Here is a 24,883-nt window from a genome sequence, read left to right as displayed (position 1 = left end):
AACTGCTGGGAACTGCCGCAACTACCAAGAACTTCTTGAAACAACTAGGAGAGCTTACGCAGAGGCAACACAGTTGCCAGGATAGTTGATGCAGAAAAGTTGCCTGTCACGTAGAATCCAGAACTGCCAGAATAGCCGGAACTGCTGGAACTGTTGTGAACTGCTAGAACAACTGGGAGAGCTGATGTAGAGGGCAGAGAAGGTGACGCAGAGCCGCATAGAAATAGTTGGGGTTAGCCAGTCTTTTGCTGGATCAACCGAATTCTGTTGGGTGATGTGAGGTAAAACTCACTCAGATTTTCCGCCAGTTTTTTCTCTGTAAAGGATTGCTAGATGAGCATCCTAGATTTATATTCAGATATTTCTCCTGCATAATAATAAACCCTCAGAACTGCTGCACCGGTTTTCCCGCATTGGGTTTTTTCGGGGACTATTGTGTCCTATGTATCTTTTTCTTTGCTCTGTTTTTTGTTTCTTGAGATCAAATATTTAATTAGTGTAGGTTGCAGAAGTAATTTGCTTCAGTATTCAGAAGAATAACTTGGTAAGTTAAAAATCAATTAGGTGAAGTAGATTCAGATTTGCTATAGTAGGGGTTCCTTCAGAGTGTAGGAATTTTCACACTTCGGATCGTGCTTCTCATCTTTGTCCTTCTTCCTGAGAGGTCATTGTGTCGCGTAGTGACCCATCTCACCACACTTGAAGCACTTGATCTTTGAGACGTCATTTTCTACCTCCGCTGCTCATGTTGCCCCTTCGATGTAAGGGCTGCATTCTCATCGTCTTTCTTGGGCTTCGACCCACTGCTGCTACTTTCTTCAAGCTGACACTTGAATAGATCTCCTCTCAGCTCCTCTTGCTTGAGAGCTTCCCACATCTCATCCCAATTCGACAAAGTCGCCTTGTCCAGAATACTCTGGACAAAGACTTGCCACTCATCTGAGACTGAATTGAGGGCCATTCTAACCAACTCGGACCCTTGAGGCATAGACCCCACAACTGCTAACTCATCACGGGTCTCTTGAAGCTTCGTGAGGAACGGATCTATGCGCTCCCCTTTCTGCATCTATGCAGATCTCAGTTTCTGCTCTAAGTACATCTTCCGCTACTCGGAAGATCCCTGATACAACATAGACAACACATCCCACATCTCCTTAGCAGTCCCTTTGCTAGTGATGTGACAGACTACATGATCCTTCACTCCGTTGAGGATCATTCTCAGCAAATTCGGACTTCTGCGTGGAGGCTTTGCGCTGCCTCCTCTGTGTGTCTCTCTACCTCTCTACTAAGTATTCTTGTCTTCGGAAAAGATCCTCTAGCTAAAACTCCCTCTGCCCCTCTTTGCGTGATCACTACAAATCATTGCGCTGCCTCTATCTTCAACAATTCGACCTGACTAATCAACTCTATGTGTGTTTTTCAAATGACCCTCAAACCTCCTTAAATAATCTCTTCGTTGACATTCAACGGCCCAGATTAGAAGTTAATCAATGGCTACGATCATTTTTGCTTGATCCTCGTCATCTTCTAGAAGTTACACCCATAATTAGATTAATACCCATTAATTATTTTAATTTCCTAAGTTTAGACTTAGGGTCCCATTAAAAATAATTAATTATTTTAATAAAAATGTCTCCGGGTGGAATTTTCCAAAACACTTTTTGGGTTCTTTGGAATACATGTGCCCAATCCTCCCTGCAAAATTTGAGACTCAGAGCACGTCCGATGCTACCAGAGATCAACAAAGTGTATAAGGGATTGCGTAGAGGTGGACGCAAATCATTCCGGGGGTGAGTTTCTGAGCCTATACTGACTCGGGATTGCTTGGAGAGGAGGGTAAATTCCCTAAGATATTTTTGCCAGTATTTCTCTCAGATAGAAATGCTAGTTTGGTGTCATTTTATCATGCTCAGAATTTCTGTTGTTGTATAATAATAAAAGTCTCACTGCTGCACCGGTTTTCCAGCATTGGGTTTTTTCGTGGACAACTGTCCAAAAATAATGGTGTCAATTTTATGTATGTGCTAGTATTTCTCAGTTCCTATTTTTACTTTCGCAGTATTTTTATGGTGAAGAAATTGCATTGTGAATAATTCGTTATTTTGCCATAAACAAAATAAACTGCATAATTCATTTTTTAGTTAGAAGAATTATTTCTAGTTGCTGCATTTCAAGGAATTTTCACACCTAGAATATAGATCTTGTATAGCTTGTACGTTTTGTTGTAGCCAACGAAATAGCTCTTCTTTGCAATCAAATCCAACTTGGTACATTTATCATCTAGCACGTGACAATAAACTATGCTGCCAAAGATCCTAAAGTGTCCAACTTTTGGCTTCTTTCCTGTAAACGCCTTCTTGGGTCTCATCTTCCCCAATTCCTTGTGAGGAACCCTGTTCTAAATATATATTGTTGTACTACATGCCTTTGCCCATATAAATCTAGGCATATCTTGGTAATATAGCATCGCCCTCGCTCCTCTGACTATTGTCTTGTTCTTCCTCTTAGTGACCCCATTCTGCTATGGGTTATATGGAGCTTTCTAATCTCTCTTGATGCCCTCCTTCACACAAAACTCCTTGAAGGTTTTCTCCACATATTCACCTCCATTAACCGTACGAAGCACCTTTATCTTATTGCCACATTTTCTCCATAAGATCCTTGAACTCTTGGAAGCAACTGAAGACTTTCTCTTGAGTCTTCAAGAAAATATATCTAGGTCTTCCTAGAGTAGTCATCAATGAATTTTACAGAATACTTATAACCCCTGAGAGATTTCGTAGACAACAAGTTGCACATATCAAAATGCATTAATTTAAGCACACCCTTGGCTCCATTGTCACACCTAGGAAACACTACTTTCACAAATTTCCCAAGCACGCACCCCTTGCACACATCATTGTGTTCCATGCTAACTTTTGGAACCCCTGTCACAGTCTCCCTGAGCAATTTGAGTGCTCCATGATGGATGTGTCCCATCCTCCTATGCCATAATTCTCCCATGTCTTTGCTACTACTGCTGCTCACTAGTTCCTTTGCAACGTCCAACTGCAACTAGTATAACTTGTTGCTTCTCACCCCATTTTGTTTCATTGACTTCCAATCCCAGTGCTTAATGTACACATTTGGCCCTCAAAAGTAGACATCATATCCCTTCTCTGAAGAGATGAAACTGAAATCTGGTCCATACCTAAACCTGGCACATGCAACACACCTGTAACATTAGTGCTCTTGCCTGACTCCCTCTAACTATCCCTCTCCCAATTGGAGTGCACTTGGACTTATTGCCTGTGATATTCCCACTTAGCAATATTGCTAAGTGAAATATCAATTTTGTTCAATTTTGACATTTTTAGGTTGCAACTTAGGAAAAGTGGGTTGATGGGCCCCACTTGAAATTTTGGGCTAAAGAAAGACTCCAACATAAGGGAAAAAGGTGAAATCGAATTGCTAGTGGTTGGTGGGGGCCACCCCCAAAGGGAATTATGCACCCCTTAGAGAATAGGCACTCATGGAGGGAAAAAGGCAAGGGAAGTCGATGCATAGGACCCACAAGGGGAATTGGAGGGTCAAGGTTAAATATGAGAAGCATTCATCATTTTGGGGCTTTTGACTCTTTGATATTTTACACTCACCTAGCATGCTTGAACTGTTGAGCTAGGTTTGCAAGTGTTGTTCAACACATGAGGTTTTCAGGTGAGAATCTCAACATACCTTCAGTGGATTTCGAGTGCCAGCCCAAGGAGGAGTTTTAGACTATTTGGGGGCGTTGTTTCAGTGGTTTTCTTGGGCAATTCGTGGGATTTTGGCGGCAGACTGGGCGTAGTAAGGGAAGTATGCATCACTTGGGAGAGTTGGTTTTTGGACCAGGTATTTGTTGGGTACTTCGGGGGAGCATTAGGCTACATTTGCTGGAGATTTCAGGTGCTGGTGGGCACACTCCTGTGGATATTTTGGCAGTAGCATCCTCACCATCTCAAGAGCTGCGTAGCTTGCACAAAGGGTGTTGTTGAGCCACATGTGGGAGTTGGGTGAAGGCACATTTGGGGCTGAATTGGGGCTAGAATTTGTGGGGGCAGCCAAAGGAAGTTTTGCTAGCATTTAGCATCATTTTGCAAGGGCTAAAGGGTGGTATTTCAGGTGGACTGAAAATACCCAGCCTTTGGAGGAGCATGTGGAAATTTGGGTGAATTTCGGAGGTTAGAACTAGGCCAAACCCTTTCTGGTTTTTGGTGGGTTATTGGTGGGGAGATCGGGGTTAGTTTTCCTGGAATTTTCTGAGCGCCAAAAGAGGGCCAAACATCAGATCCTTCTAGCCAGCAGTGCAATTTTCACGGGCTAACGCAGAACATTGAGGGGAACATCTTCCTAGCAGTTGAGCAACTATTTCCATCACCTGGAGCTTGTTAGCTTGCCTTTGGCAAGCCCAGGTGCATACATTTCGAGCTTATACTGTACCCCCATCTGATTTATAATAAAATGGCTCAGTTTTGTGCTATTTTTGGAGTTTTTGGAATATTTAATTTTATGTGCGTATTTATGTGTTGCATGTGCTATGAATGCTTTGCTTATCATTGTTAATTTTCCTTAGGGATATTACAGTGGTATTTGAGCTCGTAGTCTTGGCTCAGCGTGTGGGGAAAGCTAGCAGTCTATGACACTGGAGGATAGGTAGAACATCACATACAGGAGATAGAGGTATAGAAGCAAGGAAAGGCAACTACAGATTACCCCTAATCCAGAAACCATTGAGTAGAAGGTTGAGGAACCAGACATGGGGGATAATCAAAATGATAAGGAGAAGAGAGAGGAGGAATTTTCCCAAAGCTTCTTGAAGGCTATCCACGACTTGTCTAGGGGCATTGATGAGATCAGAAAACAAAACAACAGTAACAAGGGCAAGGACATCCACTTGGATGAGGGTTCAGGTACCTCGCACCACCAGACAACAAACCCACTCAATGCACCTCATGTCTCTAACACGCCACCTAGCTTGACTATCCCTACATTTTTAGCTTTGGGTGCTAGAGGATTGTGGGGGAAAGAGGACATGCCCATGGGAGACTATTTTATGGAGTATTAGTCCTATGGGGCTGATTTAATCAATGTTGTAGGAAGCGTCCCCCCCCGGTTCCAAGGCCCGAAGCGCGTCCCGTGCAGATGCGTCCAGGAAGCGTCCTCGGAAGCGCGCTTCCAAAATTCGGAGGCGCGCTTCTGCCTGGTTTGGACGCTTCCTGGATGCTTCTGCTTGTTTTGGACGCTTCCGCCTGTTTGGGATGTTTGTTTTGAGTATAAATGCAAATATATATATATATATATATATATATATATGTAGTAGACGCTTCCGCAGACGCTTCGCTTCCTAGATTTTTGGAAAATGACGCTTTCGCGTCCCCGCTTCCAAAAAACGTCCCCGCTTCGTGCAACATTGGATTTAATACTTCAATCATTGTGCTAAGGACTATGAGGCCAATACAAAACCATTATCGAATACCAATATAAATCACTGAAAGTCGCTATGCCCATATAACATTGTTATCAAGGCAAATCATCAGTCTTCATGTCAAATCATTAGTCGTCAGGTCAAAACCCAAATTTTCTATCATAGTGAGATCTACATCTCAAAACTTATCTCAACATCAAGTCAAAGTTCCGAATCATTATCAAACATCATGTCAAAACTCCAAATACTGCTTATCTATATCAATCAGCCAAAATCATAATGACATATTGATATGCATATTTTGGTCCCTTGCAAAAACACAAGTTTAGTCAACACATTCACATTCTCTATAGTAAGCCAAATATTCAAACTTCCCTGCTCATAGGACATTTTATTGTTTGCTCCATGTCTGTAGGATTGTCATCCTTCAGGTGAACTTTTGATTTTATGCACAAAACTTCACTTTTGTGTCCTACAGGCATAATTGCATCCATAGGTCTTCTTCTGCGTGGTTGAGACTTCAGAGGCTACAGTAGCACCCTTAAGCTTTCTTCTGTGCAATTGAGGCTTAGAGTAAGGGAAAACTCTCTCTTCTCAGATCAGAACTTTGCTGCAGACCAACAATATTAGATATTTGTTTATTCATGTCCATAAATCTTACTTCAACAATAAGGAATATTTTATACATATAATGTAAATGATAATGGGAGTAGGGATCTTATGGAGAGATTCTCCCTCTCAATGAGAAGCCATTTTAGTCATCTTCATTCAAGTCATCAACCTGTTTATAATACTGTCATGCATCAGCAGATCTGTTAGATCATAAAGTCAGACTATATCACATATTTATCATGGTCATATCATGTTAGCATCAACTACTTCACCATTACATCATGACATCAATCTTTCATCAAGGGTTAGAGTCCAATAGCTAATAGGAGTATACTTCAAGAATCGTGATCACACCATTACTTCTTTGTCACATAACCCAATCCATCAAGTCATGGCATTCAATTTTTACATATGCTATAATTACTAAGCATATCAAAACATAACCACGGTCAACAAAAGGTCATGAGTATCAATCTCATTGTTACACTTCTATCATCAAGGCTACCACGTTTTTCACAAACATTATCAATAGTATCAAGTTACCATCTATTAGAATCAAGGTGCTAGCCTTCTTTATGGAATCAAGATATCCAAAATGGTAGATGTTAGCCAAACATCAAGTATACCAATATATCAAAAATCAATGTCTTTATATAGCTTTACCATGAGTTAATAGAATGTAAGTTACTTGTTCAATACTAAATGCATCATCTCATCATGAGTACCATGAATCAAACTTTCATAAGCATGAGCCATTTGTGAAAGAGACATTCTCATCATACCTTAGGGCTTAACTTGCCAGCAAATATTACAACTGAAACATAACATTTAAACAATATACCATGCATACCTTGTAGTATTCAAATACTTGTGCACCTTCTTATTTCACATAGGCAGCTTGTAGCACTTTGTCACCTTTTCATCAAGTGGCTCTTTACCTTTTTCGACGCTAGTTCTTCTCTTCCTGCACTAGCCATCTTTCCTGCATCTTAGAAGGATCCACTTATCATATCTCATCAAGAAGTTAGAGGTATCCAAATACTCACATATACATGTAGGAAGTATAAGTAATAATAAAAAAAATAATCAGATCCATAAGTCTAAAGAAAAGTATAGACAAATCAAAGCATCATAAATCAAAAAATACTTATCTTCAATGAGAGGTGATCATCTCCCTCTTGAACTAGCCTTTAAGAGCCATCACTGTTCATTGTCCACTTGTTGCCTTCAATATATATATTCATCAATTTCATCATCAACCAGGCCTAATAAAACTATCCCATCTAGGGCTTCATCAAATCTGACACAAGTACTTGAGAATATTCACATTGACCATGCTAGGGTTTCTAGATTTCATATCTCAAATCTTTGCCATAAACCAGGGTTTCTCTCAAACCCTAACCTCATAATATCCATCAAACCCTAATACATAAATTGCCTAAGGTTACCTTCAAACCCTAGTATTCTTTTAGGTCTCCACCATCCTCTCTTGCATCCTTCAATGGTGTCATCATAGGGGTGATCTCCATGACTTTTCTTCAGCCCAACTTTGATACCATGTTAATTTTTCTTAGGGCTATATTGTTCTTTGCTTTGATAATTGCATTTCTTCATTAACACATTAAATTCACCCCATAACATCATAACATTATTCAGATTTACATCATTATTCAACAACATATGCAACTATGTAGAAAGAACAATATCATCATCATCAATGCAGCGGAACATAAAGGAACAATAGAAGAAAAACATTCACACATAGAGACACCAAGATTGGTCAGAGACCAGGGAAAAACCCACTATGGGGAAAACCCTTTAAAATTCTTCTTCTTATTAGATTGTCATTGAATGATTCAGAAAAATAGAGTACAATGATCCATATCTTCATCCATACAACTATCCAACAAAAATCAACCAAACAACATCCAAGAAATGAACCCAACAATGCTTATACAAAAAACTCCGATTCTAAAGCCTGTAATTAACTGTCATTGTCTGCGGTCAACTGCCAAACACTGCGGTTAACGAGCAAAAACTTAGACAAATGAAATTTCAACATTTAGGTCCCAGTCGCATGGAGGAGGGATCATGTGTGCGACTGGGAGGGTTCGGTCACTCCCTTGAGCTTGTAAGCCAACGACTGCAGTCAAAATCAACCCTTGGAAAAACTGCGACTGTGATTTAGAAACCTTAGATGCCAGTCGAATGGAGGACGTGTTGTGCATGTGACTGAAAATATTTAGTTGCATGGATGAGTCGGCCAGCTGGCGACTCTAGTCGAGATCTTCTTGTGTCATGCCTGCGGTTGAGGACCAAAACCCTAAAACATAAATGCGAGCTTCAGACTCTGCAATTTCTCCTTCGTGTGAACCAATTCTCTGCGGATGAGCCTTAGACCTGTGTGAGCCAAAACAAAGAAGAAAATAGAATAATGTTCCATGATTATGTCCAAATGAGGTTGAGGTCACCTGCATTTATAGCCTTCCAACGGTGTCCAATTTGCTTTAGGGCTGACCTGATCAAATATGTACATGTGGGCTCATAATTCAAAAAATACACTTTTCCTTGTCCAAATTTGATGATCTTTAGGTCGATTTTGGTCCTTTTGAAAAGAGAAATTCAATGCAATCATCATTTCCATCAAATGAGTTGTCCAAAGTGGGATTTTTACCTAGTTTCCAATTTTAACATAGATCACCCAACAACTAGTTGACTTCTTCAACATCTAACTTGACTTGACTTTCTTGGCTTACTAATACGACTTGGACACATGCCCTCTAGATCTACAATGGTGTCGACCTTTTGACAATTCTAACACAACTATGTTGAAACCAGCCCTCATATGTATTGGGTCTCTCTCAGAAGCTTCATATCTTGCCTAGTGTTGCCACGTCATCTTCCAATTATGTTGGTTCCATAATGTTTTAAAGAATTTGGAAAATCTGACACTTGGGTATTGTTCTTCTCATTCTACTGATGATTTTTTATGTAATGCATGCATCAATTTGCCCAATGGTGACCCTCTTTTGCCACTTGTAAACCTCTTTGACTTGTTAACCAAGTTTTCCCCATCTGTAATTTGTGAAAATTCTATTTGCAGTTAATATGGTTATTATTCTCCTATCTTTAAACAGATTATTTGTGCTAGCAAGTTATTTACCGCAAATAATGAATAAAGCACAACTGCGAATTTCACCAATTAATAAACTACATAAACTTTGATAAGAAAACCAATCACAAAAATGGACACAATATTATTGGACAAAACGTCCTTGGAAAAACCCTGAAGGGAAAACCATTTCTTTAGATTTGATGGTTTTACTATTAATCTTCAGCAAATTCTGCAATTGATAAATATTACAATTGCTTTCCAAACCACGACAAAGCTTTGACAAGATATTTCCCCTACGCAGGTCGATCTGACCACTAGAAGGCTCACAACCTTCCTCTGTAAGATGACACAACCTTTCCTACAATTCGCACTACTATTCCTGCAATCACTTTGATTTCCTACGATTCGCTTTGCAACTGGAAATCTTGATCTATTAAACTGGAAACTTGTATGACCTCTCTTGGCAATCTCGTACGACCTCTCTTGGAAATATTAGCCTCTCTGTCTGCAAAATAATTCAGGGAAAATTCCTCCTTCGGATCTCAAAAACTAGAAGAATATTGATGAAAGAAAATTCCTGAAATATTTACTGCTTCAACTATTGTTAGAACCCTCACTGGTGTCAAACCCCACGCTATCGCCACACTTTCTTTACTGCAATGATTATTTATCCAAGACTACCCATCGATTTCCTTTATAATCTCTCATTGAGAAATCAACGACCAAGATCTAGATTTGAAATGATCTAATCGATGGCTATGATCACTTATAAACTTTACTAGAAGTATCTAGAGGAAAATCGACCATGTCTCAATTATTATTAATTAATTAATCTATTCCTCAAGTTAAAACTTAAGAAAATAGCTAAAACTGATTAATTAATTTAATCAAGACATTTTCATTTTATAAAATAAAGTAGGTTTGGAGATATTTTCTGCTCTTGTGTTCCTAGCCTCACTGGCACCACCTGAGGCTAGAACACTTGTTCGAGCTACATCAGCCAACATAATTAGCCTCGGTCTTCTCTAATCGAAAAAATTCAACGTGGTATAGACTCCTCTCATCAAGTTGAACAAACTGATCCCAAGTTGACTTTTTGAACACTTGGACCACTTTGCATTGGTAAATGTAAATTAACTCGAGAATTGTGAAAGTTGTCAAAATGAGACTGCCATGCATGAGAGTTGTTTGAGAGATACTGCACCAAATCCAAGACCACCTACAAACTTTATAGACTCTAAACATGTGGTAAGACATAGGTGCAACTTAATGCGAGTTGGACTGGCTCATGCATTAGTGATCACTCCAAAAGTAGGCTCCCATAAAATCATTAGTCCTAGAGTAGGCTCACCTAAGGCCCTCCAATCCTATACAGGATGAAAGGAACCCAAAATGAACTACAAGGTACTAACCATGGTCTGATGAAGACAACAAGATACAAACAATAAGAACAAGACACAGACCTGTGATACTTAATATACTGTTGATAATATCGGCAATATTCGAAAATATCGCGATATTTTCGGCAAAACGATATATCGTCGAGAAAATATCATGATATTTTCTGTTTTGAAAATATTGCGATATTTTCAAAATATCGGCAAAATATTGGCTATGTTTAAAAATTTGAAAAAATGATTTTTTATGCTTGCCGTTTTTTTCCCTGATATTGCTGATAAGATGTTTTCTGAACCCTCGCCAATATTTTGCCGATACTGATATTATCAACACTGCTTAATACAAAGCCTCACATGGTTGTTATAGTGCTTTTGAATTGTGACCTTGGGCTTACAATGGTGGTGATAAATACTGCAAAATTTTTCACATGTACCCCTATTGACATGAGGGATAACAAGGTTCAAGTTTTCAAAGCTTTAAATCCAACATATTCCTATTAAGGAATCTCCCAATGTTTTTCTTTTTTTCTAGTATGAAGAATTATTGGATATGGGAATAATAGATGGTATAGCGTACTACTATAATGATTGAGGTGGGTATTGTTGTTATAGAGACTATTATTGTGTATTCATGGCTCATCAACTATTGAAACATGGATACCATGTCTTGAATTATTTTAGCTATAACTCATTTTGTTGTCTTGTACATGAAGTTGCTCCACTATGATCTAGCTCCGTTAGCACTTTTGTTCCCACACTTTCTTTGCTAGGAGATGAATGTGACTGAAGTCCAAGGAAGAGTTTGGGTCTCTTGGACCACGAGGCGCCATGATGCAAAATTGGATTAGATATTTTTGGGATCTTAAAACTAAAGTTGTAGTGCCATTGGCAAGATCCATGGTATGGATCCCATTGGCAAAATCATATGGGTTAGTGAAAATATGCCATAGGCTAGATTTGTGGCATGGAATCTCTCTAAAATGTTTATAATAAGAGGTTTGCAAATCAATGGTGTTGTTGCTAAGAATCCATGGCTTTGGTACATAGAATTCACAGTATCCCAGGTTGCAAAGGACGTACTACCATTGTGAGAAAATTGTAGTAAAATGGAAAAAAATAATGGGAAAATCCTATTGGTACCTAGGATTGTGTTAACCTAGAGATCATTATTTCATCTTCATCAAATTGATATCAACATGGTGACACTTGGAGGTTTCCATGTTCTTTTAGTTTTAGGTAGTCTAGACCGTGTTTAGACTAGTATTCTATCAATGTTATCTTTGTGGGTCATTTCAGGTTATATGCATGTGTTTCAAGCACATGGCTATTTTTAGAATAGGTACATGCACTCCAGCTAAAATAGGTATATGAAGTGAGTATTATATACTTTACAAATTTTACATGTTGATTTTATTTGCATTATTTTGAAAATGAAATCTTTCTTCAAAATATATAGAGGTCTAATATCAATTCTATTTCATTCTTATTCTAGCATGTCAATAATCTCTTTAATATGTGTTGTGCAGATTTGCTTCCTGAATGGAGGGAGATTATGGAGAAATACCACCAAGAGGCTTTGTAAGAAGCAATTTCTTTTTTAAAACATTTTTTGTCCTTTTTATTTGCATATGAGCAACTTCAGGAAATATTGATTATAGCTCATGGAAATGTAATTGAAATGTGTTACAATCATAAAGGCATAGCAGATCTAGTTTGAACTCTTCAACAAACCCTAATCTAGACAAGGAAAAAGAACAGATTTAGAACAACACTTAGTGTTGATCACGATGGAGATGAACCCATACCATAGTGCACTGAAGAGGCGTAAGTTTGTTTGAGAGAGAAATGAAACATAACCAAGAAATATTGTTGCGTAACCCAAACACGTGTACTCAAAAGTGGTGTGTTATAAAAGAGATCCCTTAGGGCTTTATCAATAATCAACTTGAATGAATGGTTACAAAGGAGAGGAATGAGTTGTATTGGTACACTTGAAAAATCTCACTCTAGTAAACCAAAGCCCCGTAAGGAGTATAATGGATAGTTGATTTATATTGCATTTGATGATAGTGGATCCATGCACTTAATTCAAACGTTTATATTTCACTAGAATAATATTCTGCATTTGCACCAAACAGGGTTTTGACCCCAAAACCTCAACAAGTGAATTTCCAGCTTGCTGGAAAGTCCAAAGTGACTCATGTTCTGTCTAATATCCTTGCCATCCTTGGATATTGGATCTAGACGTGTTTGGGAACTTTTGTATGGTTTGCAAAGGTGATTCATTTGCCATTTTTGCACTTTTCTGCAGATTTTTAAACTACTATGACAAGACAACAAGCTGAATTGCACAACCCCTCTAACCAAGATACTAATCATAGAAATAAGTTAAGATTTGGTTAGTATTTTCTAGTGTTGCACAACTCGTACTCGTATGAGACTCGTCTGGCTATTGACTCGACGACTAGTATAAGAATTGGAAACGACCTGTATGACTCGACGACTCGTATAAGAATTGGAAACGACCTATATAAGACTCATATAAGACTCAACAAAACACATTTTCCCTTTCCTTCTATGTAATGATCCTCCTACAATTACAAACAAAATGTGAATATTAGCATGCATACGAGGCATGCATATGATAGCTACATATGCATGCATCGCGTGCACTGCACTAGTATACATACCGACTAATATTGGAAAGTATTTAAGGTAGGTTAAGAAATCAATTATCAAAGTAAATTCCTAACTTACCATAATATAATAAATATATCAAGTATGGCCTTTGATACATACCACCTGTTTACGTATATATCTCTGTTACACGGGAACCGCTCCCTAGAGGTGGGAAACCCGTTCCAGTGGTTCCTGCGCTCCCGGAAGCTTTGGAACTATATGGGAACATTCCCTTTTCTGTGGGAGCTGCAATGGGAGCTTGGGAAAGTTCCGGGAGCTTTGAAGACTGTTTTTTTTGGAGTTCCCGAGTTCCCTGGGGTTGGGGAATACAAAGCATGTAGACAAATATGTTGAACTGCCCACAAAACATGAGGCTTTTTTGAAACCTTCGTAGGAAGAGAGGCCAAAGACATCCTTAACACCAATATCCTTAATTGAGAAACTGGAGCAATCTCTTGATGGGTTAAGGAAGCGTGTGACACCTCAATGTAAGGGTGATATCTGGATGTCATGCTGATGAGTATTTTTTGTTTTGTTTATGTATATGTATCGCAGAAGATTGTGTGCATATTGTATGTGGCAATCAATGCTTAACCATTAGAGTTGCTTTACTTTTTCTCATAAGAATAACTGGAGAAACATAGGTAAAATTGTTCCTTTGTATTTTTAAGGCAGATTGTTTGAAATATTGGTCATGTGTGAGAGAACTAATAATGAACTTGACATTTTAATATTTTATATATATAAAAGGGAGAGACTCAGGAAGAGAGACACCCAGAGAATATATTTATATATAAGAGAGATTATATATTTAAATTGATTTGAATATTTGAATATTTTGATTTGATATTAATTTTGATTATTATATAATTATATATTTTTTATTTTTTAATTTCTTTAATTATATAATATTACCGTTCCCAATTAGCCGTTTCCTGTAAATTTTGGGGAAACCTCTAGCCGTTCCCGACACCCGTACCCAAGTTCCCAACGTTCCCACGTTCCAGAAACTCATGCAACATAGGTATATATCTATATATATGATTAAAGGAAATAATAAAATATAAATTCAATTTATTTGATTTATAATTTAACTAAGTAAATATACAACTTATTTAAATACTTAATAAAGTGAATTATTAAAAACTATGAATAAAACATTGAACATATTCATAAAACGTTATATTAACTAAACAAAGCATAAAAAAAAAACATAATATAGAACTTATGTAATTAAAAGAAAAATAATAAAGACGACAAGTTCAAAATCCATGAGTCACCTAAGGTATAAATACACTTTAAACGCAAGGGAGACAGATAGACTAAGATGATCACAGGTGACAAGTAGTAGGAAGGAGACAAGAAGATATTGTGCAGGGGCAGTGGAGAGATTGGGACGGTGGAATGGAGCATATAAGGGAGTTGAGGAGGCCATAACAAGGGGGAAAGTTTTTACAGAGAGGAGGAATTTCTAACAAAGTGACTACAGAGGGAATTAGGCTTTCATTGTTCTTGAAATTCTGGGCACGGGGGCCAGTGTAACTCAAATTTGAAGTACTTTGGAGCTAGGTATTGAGATTGTGCTCAGTTTGGCAGTGAGGTTTTGATCATTTGGTAACGGGAGCGGGAGCGAGAGCCACGACAAATCAGAAACATCTTCAACCACAGAAACCTCAAGTAGGTACTCAACAATCAAATTGATAAATTCTGATAATATGAGCATTAATTCTGGTTATACCTTGTTAAAATTCCTAATTTAGAGCCTCACAAACTGGTATATATATATGTATTGAACTCATTTTTTTTTTCTCTTTCTCAATGGTTTTCGTTGCTGGTATTATTTTGGATCGTTGCTGGTGTTTTTTGGAGGAAGGAATGAAAAAGGCAACTCTCCATAATGTCAAAATTGGATTGTCTTTACAAATATGAAATTATAACTAATGACCAAACTGTTCTGGTTGGCTGGCTATTTTTTTTTTTAATGTATTTTAGTTTTATTCATAGAAATTTGAAAGTAAAACTTATGTTAATATAATCAAAAGTGGGCATGATATAAAATCGTAATGGAATTTAATTTTGAGTAACATTCGTTACTACATGCAAGGAATGTGTCAGATAGGATTTTGTATTCACGTAATGTTTAAAGTTAGGAAAATTTATTATAATTTACTTTAAAATTAATAATAGGATAACTTAATGTAATAATGGGTCTGGAGTCTTGGAACTGCTGGGACAACGATTAACTCACATATATTATCTCATTTATATATTTCATGCGGTGAGTTAATTATAAGGCGGTGAGTATATATATTATCTCTTATATGGCTCTTATTAGTTGATATATCTATAGTGCGTGTGTAGATTTAAACCTGGTTTCAATATGTATTGAATTTATAATTATAATGAAGAAGGTAGAGACCTATGTTCGAACACTATATAAAAATCAAAATATAGTAATAATATTATATTATTATGATCAGATGGCTATTCATTGTGATGTGGTTTGTGTGCACGTGGTAGAATTGAAGAACCTTACACGAACTAATCAAGATAGTAAGGTAAGTATAATGCAAGTGATCATACAAAGTAAACATAGAATGGAATAGAAGATAAAAAACGATTAAGATATTATAGATATAGAATGTAATAGTTACGTAATTATCAAATAAGTAAATTCAATGACATAATAAAAGCAGTGATATAGAAAGGGATTTAAAAAAAAACTGTACATTAATATGATAATATCATATAAAGACAGGTAATATAGTAAAATGTAGGAGGTATAAAAGATATAATACAAAGGTGGAAGTTGAGAGTAGAGCATGAGAAGTTAAAAAGTAGTTGGATAATAGAAATATAGATTTAAGGGTGCTACATAGCATGTTATAAGTAGATAGCAAAATGATATACATTGATATATATGAAAACAAGTAGATAGCAAAAGGATATACATTGATATATATGAAAACGTATAATAAAATAAAAGATAAAAATAAACAAAGTAACATTAAGTAGGAGAAAGAATGTCTAAGAGAATAGAAGTGTGATTATAGAGACAAGTTAATGAAACCATGATGAACAGTGATATAAAAGACAATAGGTAGTACAACAAATAGTAATAGACAATAGCGGGTTACAAAAGAGAGGATACACTGAGAGAATAGTACAAAATAAGGACAATGTATTTTGGAGCTGGATTTTTAAATGCGATATGCTACTAAGAACATGTTTATAATTTTATATATTTCTGTATTTGTCTTTATTTATATTTTTAAATACAGATGACGAGTATGAGTTCGTTTAGGTGGGTTTGTTAAGGATGAATAGAAAATGCAAATTACATGCACAAATATTAATTTGTAAAATATATTAAATTTAATTTTATATGATACTAGCTTAGATCCATAATTTTGGATCTAGATCTAGCATAACTCTAGCAAGGGCTAAAAGGATCAAATCTCTTGAGATGCAAAATAAGACTATATTGTATTTAGTGTTCAAGAGAATTTCATTTAATTATAAAATATTTATTACGATAAAACACATGACCGTTCTTAATTTTCAAATTTCAACACAAGTCATTACTAATTTTCATCACTGTAGTTTCCTTAATAACCTGTAACTCACACATCATTTAAAAAAAATCCAGATTTGGCAAAGACAAGAAATGGTTAGGGAATTAACCATTAATACTACTAGTAATAAACGAGATTATTTACCAAATGGCATCGACAACGAAGATTATTTACCAAATGGGATCGACAACGATGATAAGCAACAAGATTGCCATCATATAGAGTAGAATATGTAATAGAATTTTGTTATTTATAGATAATTTAAATAATCACATGTAGTAGAAATCAAGAGAGCCTATCGGGAATATTTGGGAATACAAGATGAGATTCCACTTAATAATAATAATAGGTTATTATGTATTTACTTATTATTATGTGTTTACTTCTTATAATTATCATAAATAAGTTTTGATGTTAGTTTATTTAAGGATTATTAATGTTAGAAGATATTCTACTAATTTTATATTTATAAAGTTAATGATTATTCATGTTATAATATATTTGATTTATTTTATATACAAAAATACTTGGATCAAATTTTACATATAAAGTGTATTACATTATGTAAATCGATTTAATTTAACAATAAGGGATTATTTGTTGATTTGGGGTAGCATCGGATGTGCTCTAGCCATGAAAATTGGTGGAGAGGCTAAAGAACATGAGATCTCCAAGACCCATAAATGGTTTGGGGAAATTCTGCTCGGTGAAGGAGATATTAAAATAATTAATATTTTTAATGGGTTCTTACGTCTAAACTTAGGAAAAAAAATATTAATGGGTATTAATATAAAACTGGGTTAGAAGGTTCTAAAGGACATGGATCAAGCCAAATCTAATCTTAGCCGTTGATTAGAGAATTAATCTCGGCCGTCGAAGACTCAACAGAAAAAGTATAAGAGGAGGCTTGAGGGTCAGTTGGAGATACACTAGAGTGATCAGTCATTTGATTTTCTAGAGCGGGGTTTGCTAAGAGAAATCGAATTGGTGATCAGTTGCAGCGAGGGGCAGTGAATACGAGGTAGAGAGGCAGAGACAGTGCCGAGAGACCAACGCAGAAGCAGAGAGGCAAACACAAAGCCAGAGGAAGCTACGCAGAGGCAGCAGAGACTGCGCAGAGGCCAGAAGGGCCTGCGTCATCCACGCAGAGGCTGCAAGAGTGACGCGGAGAGCCAGAAAGGCTGCGCAGAGCCTCAGAGGGTTGACGTAGAGGGTTTCAGGCTGATGCAGAGGCTAGGAGGGCTGACGCTGAGCTTCAGATTGTGCTGGAGAGGGATTTCATGGAGCAGACTTTCCGAATATCTGCTTCCGAAGAGAGGTATTGCTGTTGGATTTTTATCTCTGTTGGGTGAGCCAGTTTGGCACCCAGTGTACTCAGAAAAGAGCTGCTTAATAATAAAACCCTCAGAATTGCTGCACCAGTTTTTCCAAGTTGGGTTTTTTCGGGGACGTTTGTCCAAAAATAACGGTGTCCCTTGTGTGTTTGTCTATTTCTTTCAATTGTTGATCTGTAGTTGGTTGAGACTGTATTGTGTTTATTTCAATATTTATATGGTTAAATAACTTGTTAGTATTTAAACAAGTAGGCGAAATAAACCAGAGAATACAGATAAAATTTCTAACGGGTTAGACTTAGAAATTTCAACGTGGTATCAGAGGGTTGCAAATCACAGGAGAGTTGAAGGCACCAACTGAATCAGAGCATTTGCAGCAGAAACAGCTATCCCGAGTGACAGAAGTTGTTCCTAGCAGAAAAAGAAGGGTTTCCGCAGAGGGACTGCGTTATCAGTTCGAGCTAGAGAGGGCCAACACAGAGGCTAAGGAGGGCAGAAGAGGCTCACGAAGAGCCACGTAGAGACCAGGAGGGTTGACGCAGTTGGCTAGTGGAGAAATTCAGCTAGTGCTGGGATTGCGCAGAGCCTAGAGGCTCAGTCCTTCAGTTGCTGGGGCATAGGAAGTTGTGGGCAGATTGCAGGGAGTGAAGCTGGTGGGGTGCTGTTGCTGCCGAGACAAAACAGTACCTAACGGGGCAAAACCAAGGTAGAGGGAGTCACTACCTAGGAGGATTTCTAGCCAAGAAATCCAGATCAGTGTTGCAGGTGCATAGGAGATCAGGAGAGGTGCGACTCGACGGTTGGCAGGAGGATTTCCAGGAGGGAAATCGAGACTCAGAGGGAGTCTAGCAGAGAACTTCCAGGCGGGAAGTAGAGACTCAGAGGGAGTTGAAGAGAGAACTTCCAGAGGGAAGTAGAGAGACTCAAAGGAGTCGACAAGAAGAGTAGAGAGATGGTTGTGAATGGATTGAGGGATCAGGATAGGCTGGACGAGGCGTCCAACTTTGTCATCTGGAAGGCCAGGATCTTGTTTGTTCTAGATAGACATCGCATCAAGGCCTTCGCCTTAAGAACCGTGGCTATCCCAGTCGACCCAGTTGAAAATGAGAAGTACGAGGATGCGATGGCCAAGGCGAAATGCATAATCCTTGATGGGGTTAAGGATCATGTAGTCCAGCGTATTGCCGAGAAGGAGACGACAAAGGAAATGTGGGACACCTTGACGAAGTTGTATCAACGCACTTTCGTGCAGAGTAGGATGCTTCTAGAGAATCAGCTACGGTCGTACTAGATGCAGAAGGGGAAGCAGATAGATCACTTCCTCAGCAAGTTGCAGGAGATCCGGGACCAACTGACTTCAATAGGGGCCACGTCGGATCAAGAATTGATGGTGAGGATAGCCCTAAACACAGTCTCCGAGGAGTGGGAGACATTTGTCCAAAGTATTTTGGGCAGGGCGATTCTTCCAGGATGGGAAGAACTGTGGGAAGCTCTTCGCCAAGAAGAGATCAGACAGTTGACCAAGGCGGGAGGCAACAACAAAGGAGCCAGGGTCAAGAAAGAGGAGGAAGAGGATGCATATTTGGCATCTACAGGAGAGCATGGGAAGAGGAAGAAAAAGGGCCTTTCTAAGGTCAAGTGCTTCAACTGTGGGGAACTAGGCCATTATGCAAACTAGTGTCCCAGGAAGAAGAATAAGGGAGAGGCGTTTGATCCAAGGCAGCGCCAATGAAGGCGGAAAAGGAGGTAGAAGAGGATGACAATTTTTCCATGAGTGCTCATGTACCTCTAGAGAAGAGGTGGGGAGACATCGAGCTGTAGTCAGGAAGACTACAGGCGATGAGGGGCAAGATCTTTGAGGTACACAAACTCTTGGATCGGATTCGGCTACGGAAGCCCCGAAGAGACAGTAGCAGGATGGCGGATGTCAATAGAAGCGGATGCAGATGAAGCGACAGAGAGTGCTACAGTTCAGTAGTTCCTGGCAGCACAGTGGGGATTGGAGTAGTGCGAGAGGCACAGAGGACGTTGCAGCAGTGCAAGAAGGCACAGAGGGGTTTGCAGCAGTGCGAGAGGCATAGAGATGTTGCAGTAGTGCAAAGATAGCAGAGGGAGCTTCAGCATCAGGAGTGTTTCTAGCCTGTCAGTAGTTGGGTGGATCAGTTACTTACTTCTCAGTAACTGAGTTGTAGTGCAATAGCAGTAGCAGTAGCATGATGTAGCATGATGAGAGAGAACTGCAGTGCAGATGTGTTGTTGGGAGAAAGGACCAGCAGCAACACAGATGCAGAGGGAGTTGTCGTATGGATGTAGCAGTGGAAGTGGCAGAGCCATGGGCAACAGTACAAGATGCAGCAATGCAGAGGATGTTGGGCAGGAAGGCTTAGCATCAACACAGGTACCGATGTTGTATAATCAAGGTGATGCTCAGTGGTGGAGTATTACTAGAGCACATTCCTCGCTAAGAGGGAGTGTTGATTTGGGGTAGCATCGAATGTGCTCTAGCCATGAAAATTGGTGGAGAGGCTAAATCACATGAGATCTCCAAGACCCAGAAATGGTTTGGGGACATTCTGCCCAGTGAAGGAGATATTAAAATAATTAATATTTTTAATGGGTTCCTCAGTCCAAACTTAGGAAAATAAGAAAATTAACGGTATTAATATAAAACTGGGTTAGAAGGTTCTAAAGGACATGGATCAAGCCAAATTTAATGTTAGCCGTTGATTAGAGATTTAATCTTGGCCGTTGAAGACTCAATAGAAAAGGTATAAGAGGAGGCTTGAGCGTCAGTTGGAGATACACCAAAGTGATCAGTCATTCGACTTTCTAGAGTGGGGTTTGCTAAGAGAAATCGAATCAGTGATCAGTTGCAGCGAGGGGCAGTGAGTACGAGGCAGAGAGGCAGAGACAGTGCCGAGAGACTAGCGCAGAAGAAGAGAGACAAATGCAGAGAGGCAAACACAGAGCCAGAGGAAGCCACGCAGAGGTAGCAGAGACTGTGCAAAGGCCAGAAGGGCTTGCGTCATCCATGCAGAGGCTGCAGGAGTGACACAGAGAGACAGAGAGGCTGTGCAGAGCCTTAGAAGGCTAACACAGAGGGTTTTAGACTGATGCAGAGGCCAGAAGGGCTGACGCTGAGCTTTAGATTGTGCTGGAGAGGGATTTCTTGGAGCAAACTTTATGAAAATCTGCTTCCTAAGAGAGGTGTTGCTGTCGGATTTTTATCTCTGTCGGGTGAGCCAGTTTGGCACCCAGTGTACTCAGAAAAGAGCTGCTTAATAATAAAACCCTCAGAACTGTTGCACCGGTTTTTTCAAGTTGGGTTTTTCTGGGGACGTTTGTCCAAAAATAACGGTGTTCCTTGTGTGTTTGTCTATTTCTTTCAGCTGTTGATCTGTAGATGGTTGAGACTGTATTGTGTTTATTTCGGTATTTATATGGTTAAATAACTTGTTAGTATTTAAACAAGTAGGCGAAATAAACCAGAGAATACAGATAAAATTTCTAATGGGTTAGACTTAGAAATTTCAACATTATTGTGAATGAATTAATCTATCAATAAATGAAATTACCAATGAGGTTGTTAATGCTTGCAAACAATGAGGAATCTAAGGGATTAGATCTTAGATAACCCCATGAGGATATTTCTAGGCAGCTATAAAATATTAAGCTGCTGGAATTTTCAAAAGGGAAAGTCGGAGAATGTGTTGAAGCATGGTTAGAAGGTATGACTAGGTGTTTTGTGATGTACGAATATGCCTCCACCTCCAAGCCAAAGATCGCTATATTTCATCTAAAAGGAAGTACTTTGATTTGGTAGGGAAATCTAGAAAAACAGTTACATCTCACATCAGACAACGTTCCCTGAGAATGTTCGAAGACAAATTTTACACAAAGCCTTTGCCACCCTTTTTTCTGGAACAGTCGGCTAGAGCCTTTCACGCATTAGTCCTAAGTCACAAATCAGTGGAGGAATATGAGATGAATTTTATGGAACTCGTAAAATATGTGCCTTATCTCGATACGGATGAAAGCCAATCTAAGTGTTTCGTGTATGGATTAAACCCTGAATCAGAGCCATGGTCAAAATGTGGAGACCATCTTTACTAGCAGAGGCGGTTGAATGTGCTCGTTATGTAGGGGAACACCTAGAGGTCAAAAGGGACATTAGGATACAGGATCCCCACAGTCGGGATTTATGGGAAACCCACGAAACTTCTCCAGGGAGGTAGTTCGAGGCCACCTCATTATTGTAATAGGTTTACTCGAAGGAGGTAGGGATCTAATGGCAACTAATGTTGTATCTACGGTTTCATCGATATAACTTGAGACAATGGAACTCTCAAGGAACTTTAAATTGAGGAAGAAGCATGATTTCAAGAAACTAACCAAAATGGCACAAAGGGATCGCCACAGAATAATTGTTGAGGATGTGAAAGACCTCATTTTCAGCACGATTCTCCAGAGGATTTGTCAAGCATTGTGCCTAGGGAAGGAAAAAGAGATCATTAAATATGAAAGGTAGTCATAGAAATTTAGAATCCATGCAGTAGTCAACAACCACCAGGTAGAACATCAATCGACTATAGTGAAGTCATCAGGTATTGAACGTGGGAACCATTTCGGTCGAACCATTACGTACATTGAAACGTAGGGTTCGACAGCTAAGGAACCGTCTGGTAGACCAAATTAAGATCCAGTGGGACAAGTATAGTCTTGAATTGGCTCCTTGGGAAGACACAGAGACCATATACCTAAAATACCCCAACTTGTTTTGATTTTGAAGCACTTAAAACCTTATTTTGTATATGACTACTTTATTTTAGTTAGATACTTAAGACTATCACTTTGAACTATCACATGTAAAAATGAATTTTTATTTTGATGGATACCAATAAGAAATTTGTTATTTGCTTAACTTTGCTGGTACATGGTATATGTTATTTGCTTAACTCTGTTGGTACGTGGATACCAATATGAAATATGTTATTCAATTAAAATTGCTGGAATATGAATACCAATATGAAAATTAGTATGTGATTAACATTGCTATGAAATCCAAATTATGAATTATGTCATAGATGAGATCTCTATAATTTTATTTCATTTTTCATATCGACATGATTGATGAGTTGGAAATAAAAAATGACTACATTTTAATATGAAAGCTAACTTACAAATATATGGGTTGGGCATGGCCAAGTATGTTATGTAAATGCAAAGATCAATATCGTAGATAGCAACATATATGAAATACACAGAAACTATTATTTAAATGCAATTTGTTTTGAATATATTGATGCATATGTGTGGATAAGTGTTTACATTGCAGATAACATCGTTACCAAATGACCACGTGATGACAAAATTTCAAGAAAAATTAAATCTCAATGAGATTCCATGATAGAGTGTTGACTCTAGTCCTACTGGGAGGACTGGAGGTGTTGCCCACCGTTTATCCTTGAAAACCCAGAGTCATGGGAGGATTGTGTGAATCACGCTCCCCTAGACCTGTGATGCTTACTTCCGGATGCCTACTGGGTAATTATGTCGATATAGTCGACGTTGTGACCCTTGAGGTTTATGAATGGTTAGATCAATATAGCTGACGCCATGACATATTCCGGTAGAGAACGGATAGGATGGGAGCGAAAGAGATTACAAAGGATAGGATGATTATAGAATAGCTTGGGAGCTCAGCTGGGGCAGGGTATGATTGTTAACATTGTAAAACTATAAATGTTAAAAACACAAATCCTACATAATTATACTAATCGCTAAATAACTACTGATATACTACATAAACCCTAACTTTAGGATGAAGTTTTCTGAAGGGGGGATGTATGTAATGACCCTCCTACAATTACAAACAGAATGTGAATATTAGCATGCATATGATAGCTACATATGCATGCATCGCATGCACTGCACTAGTATACATACTGATTAATATTGGAAAATACCTAAGTTAGGTTAATAAATCAATTATCGAAGTAAATTCCTAACTTACCATAATATGATAAATATATCAAGTGAGGTGTTTGATACATACCACCCGTAAATATAAATTCAATCTATTTGATTTATAATTTAATTAAATAAATAAAATAACTTATTTAAATATTTAATAAAGTGAATTATTAAAAACTATGAATAAAACATTGAACATATCCATAAAACATTATATTAACTAAACAAAACATAAAAAACCATAATATAGAAATTATGTAATTAAAAGAAAAATAATAAAGGCAGCAAGTTCAAAATCCATGAGTCACTTAAGGTATAAATACACTTTAAACGCAAGGGAGACAAACAGGCTAAGACATTGCAGGTGGCAAGTAGTAGGGAGGAGCAGAGAAGATAGTGTGCAGGGGCAGTGGAGAGATTGGGACGGTTGAATGGAGCATATAAGGGAGTTGAGGAGGCCATAACAAGGGGGGGAAAGCTTTTACAGAGAGGAGGAATTTCTAACAAAGTCACTACAGAGGGAATTGAGCTTTCATTGTTCTTGAAATTTTGGGAACAGGGGCCAGTGTACCTCAAATTTGAAGTACTTTGGAGCTTGGTACTGAGGTTTTGCCCAGTTTGGAAGGGAGGTTTTGAATCTTGATCATTTGGTAACGACTAATCAGAAGCATCTTCAACCACGAAAACCCCAGGTAGGTACTCAACAATCAAATTGATAAATTCCGATATTCCGAGCATTAATTCTGGTTATACCT

At 38.2% G+C, this 24,883-nt stretch overlaps 1 protein-coding gene across 4 annotated transcripts in view; it reads left to right on the top strand.

Annotated features, from left to right (window-relative positions):
* LOC149261524 (azadirone synthase LFS-like) overlaps nt 1-24,883 on the top strand; it is a 396,585-nt gene that overhangs the window by 44,922 nt on the left and 326,780 nt on the right. For all 4 annotated transcript variants that reach the window (XM_089422350.1, XM_089422347.1, XM_089422355.1 and 1 more), the window contains exon 4: nt 12,094-12,145. In XM_089422350.1, coding sequence (XP_089278476.1) covers nt 12,094-12,145 — 52 coding nt within the window. The remainder of the gene's footprint in view (nt 1-12,093; nt 12,146-24,883) is intronic.

Source organism: Pinus tabuliformis, chromosome 6 (assembly GCF_031772625.1).
Source record: "Pinus tabuliformis cultivar Carrire ecotype Pingquan chromosome 6, CPIR1, whole genome shotgun sequence".
NCBI lineage: Eukaryota > Viridiplantae > Streptophyta > Pinopsida > Pinales > Pinaceae > Pinus > Pinus tabuliformis.
Note: the sequence above shows the minus strand (reverse complement) of the source record. Positions and strands in the feature narration are given on the sequence as shown.